This window comes from Hylobates moloch, unplaced genomic scaffold (assembly GCF_009828535.3).
Source record: "Hylobates moloch isolate HMO894 unplaced genomic scaffold, HMol_V3 SCAFFOLD_1095, whole genome shotgun sequence".
NCBI classification, from domain to species: domain Eukaryota; kingdom Metazoa; phylum Chordata; class Mammalia; order Primates; family Hylobatidae; genus Hylobates; species Hylobates moloch.
In genome coordinates, this window is record NW_026653370.1 from 903 (window position 1) to 13759 (window position 12857).

General features: G+C 37.2%; 1 protein-coding gene across 1 annotated transcript; it reads left to right on the top strand.

The window, feature by feature from the left end:
- Positions 1-3642: 3642 nt before the first annotated feature.
- LOC116464604 (zinc finger protein 98) lies at positions 3643-12808 on the top strand (the record flags this gene model as incomplete). Its single annotated transcript, XM_032147865.2, has 3 exons — positions 3643-3769; positions 4260-4355; positions 12272-12808. Coding segments are annotated over 3 exons (760 nt in total), but the record flags the coding sequence as incomplete, so codon positions are not given.
- Positions 12809-12857: the final 49 nt, after the last annotated feature.

The following is a 12857-nucleotide window of genomic DNA, read 5'->3' on the forward strand; positions in this document are numbered from 1 at the left end:
TTGCATTCAGTTAGAACATGTCCTTTAGCTCAGTGGAGTTTGTTATTACCCATCTTCTGAAACCTACTTCTGTCAATTTGTCTATCTTATTCTCCATCCAGTTCTGCACCCTTGCAAGAGAGGCATTGCAATCATTTGGAGAAGAGGCACTCTTGCCTTTTGGATTTTCAGTGTTTTTTTCTTTTTTCTTTTTTTTTGAGACGGAGTCTTGCTCTGTCGCCCAGGCTGGAGTGCAGTGGCGCGATCTCGGCTCACTGCAAGCTCCGCCTCCCAGGTTCATGTCATTCTCCTGCCTCAGCCTCCCGAGTAACTGGGACTACAAAAATTACCGTGCCTGGCTAATTTTTTGTATTTTTAGTAGAGACGGGGTTTCACCGTGTTAGCCAGGATGGTCTCGATTTCTTGACCTCATGATCTGCCTGCCTCGGCCTCCCAAAGTGCTGGGATTACAGGCATGAGCCACCGCACCCGACTTCAGCGTTTTTTTCATTGATTCGTTCTCATCTTCATGAGTTTGTCTAGTTTTGATCTTTGAGGCTGCTGACTCTTGGATGATGTTAGTGTGGGGACTTTTTTGTTGCTGTTGTTCATTTCTGTTTGTTTTTTTTCAGTGGTCAGGTCCCTCTTCTGTATGGTTGCTGTGATTTGCTGGGGGTTCACTTCAGGCCCTATTTATGTGGTTCACTCCTGAACCTGGAGATAATACTCAAGGAGGCTGGAGAACAGCAAAGATGGATGCCTTCTCCTTCCTCTGGGCTGTCAGACCTCAAGGAACACCAATCTGATGCCAGTAGGAACACTCCTGTATAGGGTGTCTGACAACCCCAGTTTGAGTATTTCACCCATTTGGGTGACACGAGGAACAGAACCCATTTAATGAAGCACTTTTATTGTCCCTTGGTGGAGGGGATATGCTTCACTGGGGTTAAAACCACTCCTCTGGGCTGCTTGGATTCCTTAGAACTAGCAGGAGGAAAAGCTAAGTCTGCTGGTCTGCAGAGATTGCGATCACCTCTCCCCTTAGGGACTCAGGCCCAGGGAGATCAGAGTTCTTTCTATCCCTGAGCCCCTGGCTGGAGTTGTTGGAGTTCCTGCAGGGTGGCCCCACACAGTGAGGAGGGATGAGTCAGAGTCAGGCCTGAAGAGGTGCTGTAGCTGTAGTCTGCCACAGCCGCTGTGTTAGGCTGTGGGGGACACCTCTTGGAACCAAGCCGTCCAGCATCTCTGGCTCCAGCAGGGGAAAAGCACGGCCAGGAGCTATAGAGATGGCTGCCGCCCTTCCCCTGCCCAGGGAGCCTAGTCCTAATACTAGTCCCCCTAGTATTAGGCAGCTATCAGTCCCAGTGCTGGTTGCTGCCCCTCTCCAGGGAGCTCAAATGGCTTAGACAGCAGGCAGCCACAGCTGTGGTGCTGGTCACCCATCCCCTGGGAACTCAGCAGGCTTAAACAGATTTAAGCTGAGAGGTTGTTGAGAATCTGCACAGCTCTGGGGTTGGGACCCTAGGCCCCGGTGGCGTGGGTTCACTAGTGAAATCTTTCAGTCTGTGGGTCGCACAGTTCCATGGAAAAAGCATGATTTTGTCGGCTAAGTAGCACATTCATTCACCGCCTCCCTTGGCTGGGGGTTGGGGGCTCCCCTGCCCCGTGTGGCTCTCAGGTGGGTTGCTGCACCACACTGCTCTTTCTTCCTCTCGGTGGGTCATGCCAGCTGCCTAGTCAGTTCTGATGAGAGAACCTGGATACCTCAGGTGCCAGTGCAGGATTCACAGGCCATTATGGTTCTTTTCGGTGGGAGCCTCTTATCGCTGCTGCTTCTAGTTGGTCATCTTTGCCCTGCCCCTAAAAAATGGTTTTTTTGTTTGTTTGTTTGTTTGTTTGTTTTTTAAGCTAAACATGTCTCAGATGAAGAGCTGTGTCCACTCTGCGTCCTGGAATGCCATGTGTTCAGTACTTGCAAAGCTTTACTTTTCTACTTGTGCTTTTTCTTCCTAATGAGTTTAACTACTTTTTAGTTCTTATAATAGTCGAGGGTGTCTGAAAAATATTTCTTTCCTGTATACCAGAGTCGTCTTTACATTCTCAACATCATAGCTTCTTACATGTCATAAAGAATTCTCACCATGAATTTATGAACTGCAATATTAAGAATGTTTCTTTCGTGGCTATGGAACATGGAAAGGGTGGATACTTAATATTCCTATTGGGGAAAAGCTGGAGTCCTTAGTAAAGATGGAGAGCATGTAATGTTGAGGTTCCATCTCTGTTCTCCATTAACTCTATGCAGAACAGGATTAAGAAAATGCTTACTTAAATGGGATGGCATTTATTACCCAGACAGTTTTGAAAAATTATTAGGAGATACTTGCTCTTTAGGGTGTGAAAGAAAGACTACTTAAAATCACTATTAAAATTTACAGAACATGGCAGATTTCAGTATCTGGAACTTTGCATAAAACCAATGTTTCTTTATGATTAAATTCAGGCTATAATTTACTTTTGGCTGGGAGATACCATAGCAGTGATGCCATGTCCTTCTGTGTGCATCAGCACATCATAAAAATTGATCTTCATGCAGCTGATGTTAATAACTCACTTGGTTAATGAACTCTGTGACAGATTTTTTTTCTATAGAGTTAATTATTTTTCTCTTCATTATTGAGTATCTTTATTCAGCAGATGTGCATAAACAACCACATTTAATCTGGCAGCTGACCTTTCTTAGGTTTTCTTTGCATTTATCTGTCTTTGGAAAATGAAAGCTCTCATCTTTGTTTACAAGCCAGAAAAACTGAAAAACACACTGGCTCTTCCACTTACTGGATGTTTGACAAAATAGTTGTCTTGGACCAAAAACATGAGCATTACTGGTGAGCTTGTTAGAGATTCAGAAATTCAGATTTTATTCCAAATTTTCTTTCTTTTTTTTTTTTTTTTTGAGACGGAGTCTCGCTCTGTCACCCATGCTGGAGTGCAGTGGCGCGATTTCAGCTCACTGCAAGCTCCGCCTCTGGGGTTCATGCCATTCTCCTGCCTCAGGCTCCCGAGTAGCTGGGACTACAGGCTCTTGCCTCCACGCCCGGCTAACTTTTTGTATTTTTAGTAGAGACAGGGTTTCCCCGTGTTAGCCAGGATAGTCTCGATCTCCTGACCTCATGATCCGCCTGCCTTAGCTTCCCAAAGTGCTGGGATTACAGGTGTGAGCCATCGCAGCCAGCCCAGATTTTCTGAAAAAATAATCTGCATTAACAAGATCTCCAGTTTATTGTACACATTAACATGTGAGCAGTAGTTTCTAACTGAATATGTCTTTTCCATCTGAAAAATTGACACAACTTATTCTGTATGATGTAAATATAGCACTCAAAAATGTACATGTTAGTGTTAATGCCCTCAATTTTATACTTCATCATCCAAAAAAGTATAATCTATACCTTGATGTTGTGGATCTTATGCCACTCTCTTTTCTCAGAGTTAGAGAATACATTAGAGAATACTTCTGTGCTGAAAGTTATTTATTAAATATATCAGTCACTCCTATAAGTAAGAACCAGTTCTCTTTACTCTTGTTTTACCTTGAGTCAAATTAAAAATTCTGTTCATGGCCACTTGGTAAATATGTGTGTGTGTTTGTATGTTTTTCAGGGAGTGTTGACATTTAGGGATGTGGCCATAGAATTCTCTCTGGAGGAGTGGCAATGCCTGGATATCACACAGCAGAATTTATATAGGAATGTGATGTTAGAGAACTACAGAAACCTGGTCTTCGTGGGTGAGGATAACTTCAATATACAATTCCCTAATATACCCTATAAGTTTCATTTCTCCTTTTTTGTAGAATGGTTTTTGGTAATTTATGCTTTCAGATCTCTGTTTTTTTTTTCTTTTTTTAACTTCAAGATTTGTCTATGTAGAAAAGCATTTCAAGATGTTTCATTTTGATCTGAACTTTCCACACTCAGCTGATCTGTGTCCTTCACTCTAGATTAGTGTTAATTTTAGAAATTTAGTGGCATAACATACTGTTGCCCATATCTTAAAATCTAATTGCCACTACCAATTTTTGATTTAGTAGTACCAGGTAGTAAAATTAAGAACTTACAAAATTAAAATATTTCCTAAATATTTAAAATTTTTTGTTGTAAATTAGTATTTTGGAATTAATTTACTAGAATATTCTATTACATCCTTTTTACTGAACACACTACTAAATTGATAATTGGAGAATATGAGCACAATTCATGTTATTTGTAATAAAACAGGTATTGCTGCCTCTAAGCCAGACCTGATCACCTGTCTGGAGCAAGGAAAAGAACCTTGGAATGTGAAGAGACATGAGATGGTAGCTGAACCCCCAGGTAGGTGAGAGTGAAAGTGAATACAACAGACGACACAGATGAGAGCTCCAAAGTAGAAAAAAAAAAAAAAAAAAGCCAGTCCTTAAAATGATTTGAAATCTGTGTTCCAAAGGAAATAGTTTCTAGGAAGCCTGAATTTTTTTTTATTTTGCTCTCACAAAGAAGCATCTTCTGTCTTATCTTTGTAAAATCTCTAAAGATTTTACTTTCCCTTTGGTGACCTTCCTTCAAGTTTACAGTAACAGCCAAGACAGTCCTCTTCATGGCATATAAGAGAGTGCAAAATCTGACTGCTTCTTCATTGTTTTGGAAAACACACAGATAATCTGCATAATTTTGAGAAACTATGTTAAACTGTTTTTCAAGTTCTCTTTTTACATCATGTCCTAAATGTGTGAGAGCAGTGGTTTCTGTTCCATTGGTGTTTAATTGCTAATTTTTCTGCACATTGCATTCTATCTTCTTATTATAGTCTTGAAGTATAGTTTGAAATTATAAAGTATGATGTTCTTCTGCTTTGTCCTTTTTTTTTCAAGATTGCTTTAGCTATTCAAAGTTTATCGTAAGTCTATGTGAGAATTGTATTTTCTTTTTCTCTTTCTTTTTTTTTTTTGAGACAAGAGTCTCACTCTGTCACCCAGGCTGGAGTGCAGTGGCATCATCTCGGCTAACTGCAACCTCTGCCTCCTGGGTTCAAGCGATTCTTCTGCCTCAGCCTCCCGAGTAGCTGGGAATACAGGCGCGAGCCACCATGCCCAGCTAATTTTTGTATTTTTAGTAGAGACGGCGTGTCACCATATTGGCTAGGCTGTTCTCGAACTCCTAGACCTCGTGATCCACCTGAATGAAAGCCCGCCTTCTGAAAAGAATATTCCTCAATCTTGGGCATTAGCAGAGTTTCACAACTCCCTCCGTAGATCTCAAAGCTCTTTAAGAGCACTTATTTTGGAGATGGGGTCTTGCTACATAACCCAGGTTGATCTTGAAGTTCTGTCCTAAAGCATTTCTCATTACAGGTTTGAGTCATGATTCCTGTTCTCATAAAGGCATTTTTGTCAGGCTAATGAATTTTCTTGCTGTCAGAAAATAAGCAAATAAGGCACCATTTATTTTTCCATCTTAGTGATGTCACTCTTCCTGTACATTTTTACTTTCTATTTTCTATTTCAATTTTGTGTGTAGTTTTAGATTTAGACATTTAGGACAATATACTAAAATTTACATGTTATGTCTGAAGTGAATTAGATAATTAGTAGACAGACAAAAAGGAAATATAGGCAGGCTAAAAAAGATTACAGGATTTTCACTCACATTTGTCAGCCAGTACCTAAAATATGACATAATTTGTTCCCAAATATTTGTTTTATATATCAGAGGCCCTGACCATATTCTGCAAAATAGATATATTTTTTCTTTATTTAGCAATGTAAGGCTATTTTTTGCTTCTAGATTTGGATTACAGCAGTTTTATTTTGTGTAAGAATAGCATATATTTAAAACTTAGAAATGATCTTATTTATTAAAATGCTTATTTATCAGTTTGTCATTAGAATCTTCTGTTTATGATTATACTGCATTTTATCTGAAACTTTTACTGCATTACAGTGCATGCCAATGATTCAAAATAGCCACCTTCAATGATTACACAGTTACAGTAAAATATTCCAGTTATCTACACAAATTCTTTGTTAATGCTACATCAAGTTATGTACCAGATTTTATGAGTAAACATTTATTATTATTTTGTAGTTTCATATTAATGTGTTTTTTCAGTGTAGGTTTCTTAACATAAGTTTATTGTGTTTTTTTGGTTTTACAATTTTAGACAATTCGCAATTCTGTTTTTACATGTAAGTCGGTGTGGGGTTTAAGAGATAAATCAGCCATATCTCTATTACAATCTGATTATGTGTGTGTGTGTGTGTATCTATAAATATGACCCCAATTTTGGTTATGGTTAATCTTGTATGTATTTTTTCTTAGCTGATTTTTAATGATGGCTTTATCTTATCTAAATGAGTAGTCATGGAAATAGTCTTATTTTCACCTTGTGTTTAATAATAAACATATTTCCTATGTGTGAGGGAAACACTTTTGTGACTTGAAGGTAATTTTTGGAAAGATTTATAATTCTGGATCTTCTTCAGTTATTCTTCTAAAAACAATTGTACAAACATATAACCTAAAATTTACCATCTTACATCTATTTAAATGTACGTTTCATGGCCAGTCATGGTGGTGGTTCACGTCTGTAATCCCTGGATTTTGGGAGGCCAAGGCAGGAGGACTGAGCCCAAAAGCTTGAGAACATCCTGGAAGACATATGGAAACCTCATCTCTGTAAAGCATTTTAAAACATAGCCAGACATGGTGAAGTGGTCCTGTCTACTTGGGAGATTGAGGAGGGAGGATTACTTGAACCTGGAAGTTTGAGGCTGCAGTGAGCCATAATTGTGCCATGCACCCCAGCTTCGGTGACAGTAAGACCCTGACTCAAAAACACTGTACATTTCAGGCATGTTAAGTATATTTACATTATTTTATAAAAGACTTCTAGAAATTTTACAGTACACATTAAACAACTACCAATTTTTCGCATTTCCTGGCACTTTTCAAATACCATTCTGTTTTCTGTTTCTAGGAGTATAACTGCTTTATATATCTCATAAAATCTCTGTTTGCGGCTGGCTCATTTTATTTTGCATGAAGTCATCAAGATTTACCTTTATAGTTGTTAGAATATTTCCTGCTTTTTTTCAAACTGAGTAATATTTTGGCATTTTTGTATTTCAAATTATATCTGCTGAATGATTTGGTGACCGAAATTTCCCTTGCTTTTACCTACTGGCTTTTAGTAGCAATGCTAAAATAAATGTGGGTATGCAAATGACGCTTCGTGTGACCATATATGTGAGAGTTTATATATGTGCTGCATTCTATTTTATTAGTCTACTTTTTCACCTTTATACTCATACCAAATTGTTTTAATTCTGTAGCTTTGTAATGTGTTTTGAAATCAGCAACTGTAATGCCTCCAACATTGTTTTGTTTCGTTTTTAATATTTTTGGGTACTTTATTATCTGTAGAGATTCTGTATACTCGAGGGAGTTCTGTTTCTATTTCTTCAAAAATGCAATGAGAAATTTGAAAAACATTGCATTAAATCTGTAGATTGTATTGAGCAGGATGGACATCTTTACAATGTTACCTTTTTCAGCCTTTCACAAGAGCATGCTCGAGTGTGTTGTTTAATTTCTATATATTTGTTAATTTTTCAGGTTTTTTTCTCTTGTTGTATATACTCATTTCATTTTGGTGATAGAAAGTGATTTATAAAATTTCAGTTTTAAAAAATTTGATATGACTTATTTTCTTTTTTTGTAATAAGAGGAGGTCTATCAAGGAAAATGTTGTCTATTGAGAACCATGTGTGTCCTGGTGTTGAGGAGTGTTTTCTCTACCTTTGTTAGAAATAATTGTCTTATACTGCCTGGAAGTCCTGTATCCCCTTACTAATATTCTCATTTAATTTTTATTACGGAAAGTGCAGTGTCGAAATATCCTACTATAATTATGTTGCTCTCTATGTGTCTCTGTTACTCCGTCAATATTTGCTTTATATGTTTGGGGCCCTAATGTGAGATACACACACACACACACACACACACACACACACACACACGCACACACAAAGATGTATATACAAATTTGTCATAGGTTCCCAGTGAGTAAATCTAAAGTGGTTTTTTTTGTTTGTTTGTTTTTGAGACAGAGTCTCACTCTGTGTCCCAGGCTGGAGTGCAGTGGTGTGATCTCGGCTCACTGCAATCTCTGCCTCCTGGGTTCAGGTGATTCTCCTGCCTCAGCCTCCTGAGTAGCTAGGATTACAGGTGCCCGCCACCATGCCTGGCTAATTTTTGTATTTTTAGTAGCGTCAGGGTTTCACCATGTTAGCTAGGCCAGTCTCAAACTCCTGACCTCAAGTGATCCACCCGCCTCAGCCTCCCAAAGTGCTGGGATTACAGGCGTGAGCCACCATGCCCAGCCTAAATCTGTAAGTTTTAATGTCCTTTTTTTGTCTCCTTGGAGTTTTAACTTCAAGTACATTTTGTAAAATATGACAGTTTTTGACTTAAGATGTAGCTTGCATAATATTATCTTGATTTCTTCTGCTCTCGTTTGATTAATATTTGCATGAAATGTATTCTTCCATCTTGCCCCTTTTAGTGTTTTTTATCATTAGATCTCTACTGACTCTTGTAGAAAAAAAAAGTTGGATCTTGGTTTTAAAAATTTTTAATAAATCTATTGAAAGTATGTCTCTTGAATTGAAAGTTAATTTTATATATACATTTAAGTAATTGTCTGATAAAGACTTACTGTTATGTTTTTAATCATTTTATTTGATTCTTGCGTCTTTGTTTCTCATTTTCTCTCTTTGTGTCTTTTTGATTTTTGTATTGATATGCTTTTACTTATTTCTAATTCACTTTTGTATATTTGTACAGATTTTTCTTTTGTGGCACCTTGGGGGTTCCATAAAACTTCTATAAGAAACAACAGTATATTTTTAATTTGGTATAAAATAAACCTCAGTTGAATAAAAAATTCTTCCTGATTACATCTGCCTTGAAATTTGTCATTGATGTTGCTAATTATGTTTTTACATTGTATATTCATTAACAGATGTTTATAATTTCTGTGCTTTTATTTTTCAAAATTTAGAGAATAATTTAAAATGTTTTCTGCACCATTATGATAATGCCACAAGATTCTGTTTTTATGTATGTGTATATCTTTCCTGGAAAATAATGTATTTTTATATGATTATGTGGTTTTTTTTTAATCCTTTTACTTTCAGTTTAAGGAACTGCTTTCATCATCTTTTGTATGTAGGGCATATGCAGTGCTAATATACTTTTTCAGAATTTGGTTGTTTTGGAAGGGTTTTTCTTTTTATTTAGCAGGACAGATTTGTTGATAGTATTATTCTCACTTGATACCTTTTTTTTTTTTTTCAGGACTTTGTGTCACACAGTATCTTTCTGACCTGCAAAATTTTTGTTGATAATTCACTGGTTATATCACATGACTATGTTTGTAAATGACACATTACTTTTATCTTGCATCTCCTAAGACTTTCTTCTTGTCTGTGATTTTTGAAAATGTGCTTAATATGTATTTGTTATAAATATCTGTGTGTGTATCCTGATTTGTTTGTTGAACTTCATTTTTGCATCATTTTTCTTTTAGGATTTTCCAGTTGTTTATTTTTCTGTTTTTTACTACCAAATTGTTTTTTTTTAAATATTTTGATATTCTTGTTTTTATTCTCATTTTTGTGATTTTCTACAGTGGACTGTGTTCCTGTTTCACTCATTGGATATTATTCAATTTATTAGTGTTTAAAATGTGTACATCTTTTTTATGGTTTCTTTCTGAAATTTATATAATATTTTTGATGAAATTATATTGGCCTGTTTTGTATACATTGTAATCTTGGATTGAGAGTTGGACATTTAAAAAAGCTACCTGTCACAGTCTTTAAAATGTTTTTTTTTTTCTGACATAGTCTGAAAACAATTATCTTGGCTAGAGATTCTGGGAGTCTCTCAAACATGTTCTTAGGATGTGCCTTGTCTAAAATTTTGTGTTTAGTTTTTAGTCAGAGGAGTTTATTCGTGTTTCTTTTTTTTTTTTTTTGAAACAGAGTTTTGCTCCTGTCACCCAGGCTGCAGTGCAATGGCATGGTCTGAGCTCACTGCAGCCTCCACTGTCCCAGTTCAAGTGATTATCTGGTCTCAGCCTCCCACTTAGCTGGGATTACAGGCATGTGACCCCATGCTCAGCTACTTTTGTATTTTTAGTAGAGACAGGGTTTCACTATGTTGCCCAGGCTTGGTCTCAAACTCCTGACCTCAGTTGATCCACCCACCTTGGCCTCCCAAAGTGCTAGGATTGCAGGTTTGAGCCACCACACTCCTTCTTAATAACCAATAATCACTTGCTATAATTGTTTCCTGTCTGTAGTACCACAGTCTTTCTGCTGCTGTAAAGCTTACCTTTCTTATTTATTTATTTATTTATTTCATTATACTTTAAGTCCTAGGGTACATGTGCACAACGTTCAGTTATGTTACATGGGTATACATGTGCCATGGTGGTTAATGCTATTCTTCCCCCAGCCCCCACACCCCAACAGTCCCCATTGTGTGATGTTCCCTACCCTGTGTCCAGGTATTCTCATTGCTCAGTTCCCACCTCTGAGTGAGAACATGCGGTGTTTGGTTTTCTGTCCTTGTGATAGTTTGCTCAGAATGATGGTTTCCAGCTTCATCCATGTCCCTGCAAAGGACATGAACTCATCCTTTTTCATGAATGCATAGTATTCTGTAGTATATACGTGCCACATTTTCTTAATCCATTCTATCATTGATGGACATTTGCGTTGGTTCCAAGTCTTTGCTATTGTGAATAGTGCTGCAATAAATATACGTGTGCATGTGTCTTTATAGTAGCATGATGTATAATCCTTTGGGTATATACCCTGTAATGGGATGGCTGGGTCAAATGGTATTTCTAGTTCTAGATCCTTGAGGAATTGTCACACTGTCTTCCACAATGGTTGAACTAGTTTACAGTCCCACCAACAGTCTAAAAGCATTTCTGTTTCTCCACATCCTCTCCAGCACCTGTTGTCTCCTGACTTTTTAATGATCACCATTCTAACTGGCATGAGATGCTATCTCATTATGGTTTTGATTTGCATTTCTCTGATGGCCAGTGATGATGAGCATTTTTCCATGTGTCTGTTGGCTGCATGAATGTCTTCTTTTGAGAAGTGTCTGTTCACATCCTTTGCTCAATTTTTGATGGGGTTGTTTGTTTTTTTTTTCTTGTAAATTTGTTTAAGTTCTTTGTAGATTCTGGATATTCGTGCTTTGTCAGATGGGTAGATTGCATAGATTTTCTCCCATTCTGTAGGTTGCCTGTTCATTCTGGTGGTAGTTTCTTTTGCCATGCAGAAGCTCTTTAGTTTAATTAGATCCCATTTGTCAATTTTGGCTTTTGTTGCCATTGCTTTTGGTGTTTTAGTGATGAAGTCCTTGCCCATACCTATGTCCTGAATGGCATTGCCTAGGTTTTCCTCTAGGGTTTTTATGGTTTTAGGCCTAATATTTAAGTCTGTAATCCATCTTGAATTAATTTTTGTATAAGGTGTTAGGAAGGGATCCAGTTTCAGCTTTCTACATATGGCTAGCCAGTTTTCCCAGCACCATTTATTAAATACGGAATCCTTTCCCCATTGCTTGTTTTTGTCAGGTTTGTCAAAGATCAGATGGTTGTAGATGTGTGGTGTTATTTCTGAGGTCTCTATTCTGTTCCATTGGTCTATATATCTGTTTTGGTACCTGACCTTTCATCTCAGCAGCCTCAAACTGTCATTTGAAAGAATACCACTGTTTCTTGCAGAACTTTTATGCAATGAGACACAGGAACCAGTGTCTGTAAAAGTCCCTGCCATTGAGAAATAAAGATGTATAAGCCATTATTTTACTTGTCTTTTAAAAATGAAACCAGGAGTTGGCAATTTATTTCTAAAGTCACTATGTTATATAGGGAAGCAAGAAGATCTGCATTGGGTAAATGTAACAGACTTTTCTTTCTTCTATGTGGCTCTTTGCATTGGGCTCACCTGGGGCACTGCGCACACTTAACTTACTTTAATTTTTCACATATGTAATTTGTTCTGTATGCTTTTGTTACATTTATATGTCTGTGAAAATGTTAGAGCGTGTAATATTTTGCTGTGCCATCTTGTGAAGTAGTTTGTATAATTTTGTAGGTTAGATTTGTAAAGTATATTCATCTGAGTCTAGTAAGTGAAGTAATTTATTATTTTTATTTCTTTCAGTTGTATGTTCTTATTTTGCCCAAGACCTTTGGCCAAAGCAGGGCCAAAAAAAATATTTCCAAAAAGTGATACTGAGAAGATATAAAAAATGTGGACGTGAAAATTTACAGCTAAGAAAATACTGTAAAAGCGTGGATGAGTGTAAGGTACACAAAGAATGTTACAATGGACTTAACCAGTGTTTGACAACTACCCAGAACAAAATATTTCAATGTGACAAATATGTGAAAGTCTTTCATAAATTTTCAAATTCAAACAGACATAAGATAAGACATACTGGAAAGAAATCTTTCAAATGTAAAGAATGTGAAAAGTCATTTTGCATGCTTTCACACTTAGCTCAACATAAAAGAATTCATAGTGGAGAGAAACCCTACAAATGTAAAGAATGTGGGAAAGCCTATAATGGGGCCTCAAACCTTTCTACACATAAAAGAATTCATACTGGAAAGAAACCCTACAAATGTGAAGAGTGTGGAAAAGCCTTTAACCGGCTCTCACACCTTACTACACATAAGATAATTCATACTGGAAAGAAACCCTACAAATGTGAGGAGTGTGGCAAAGCTTTTAACCAATCTGCAAA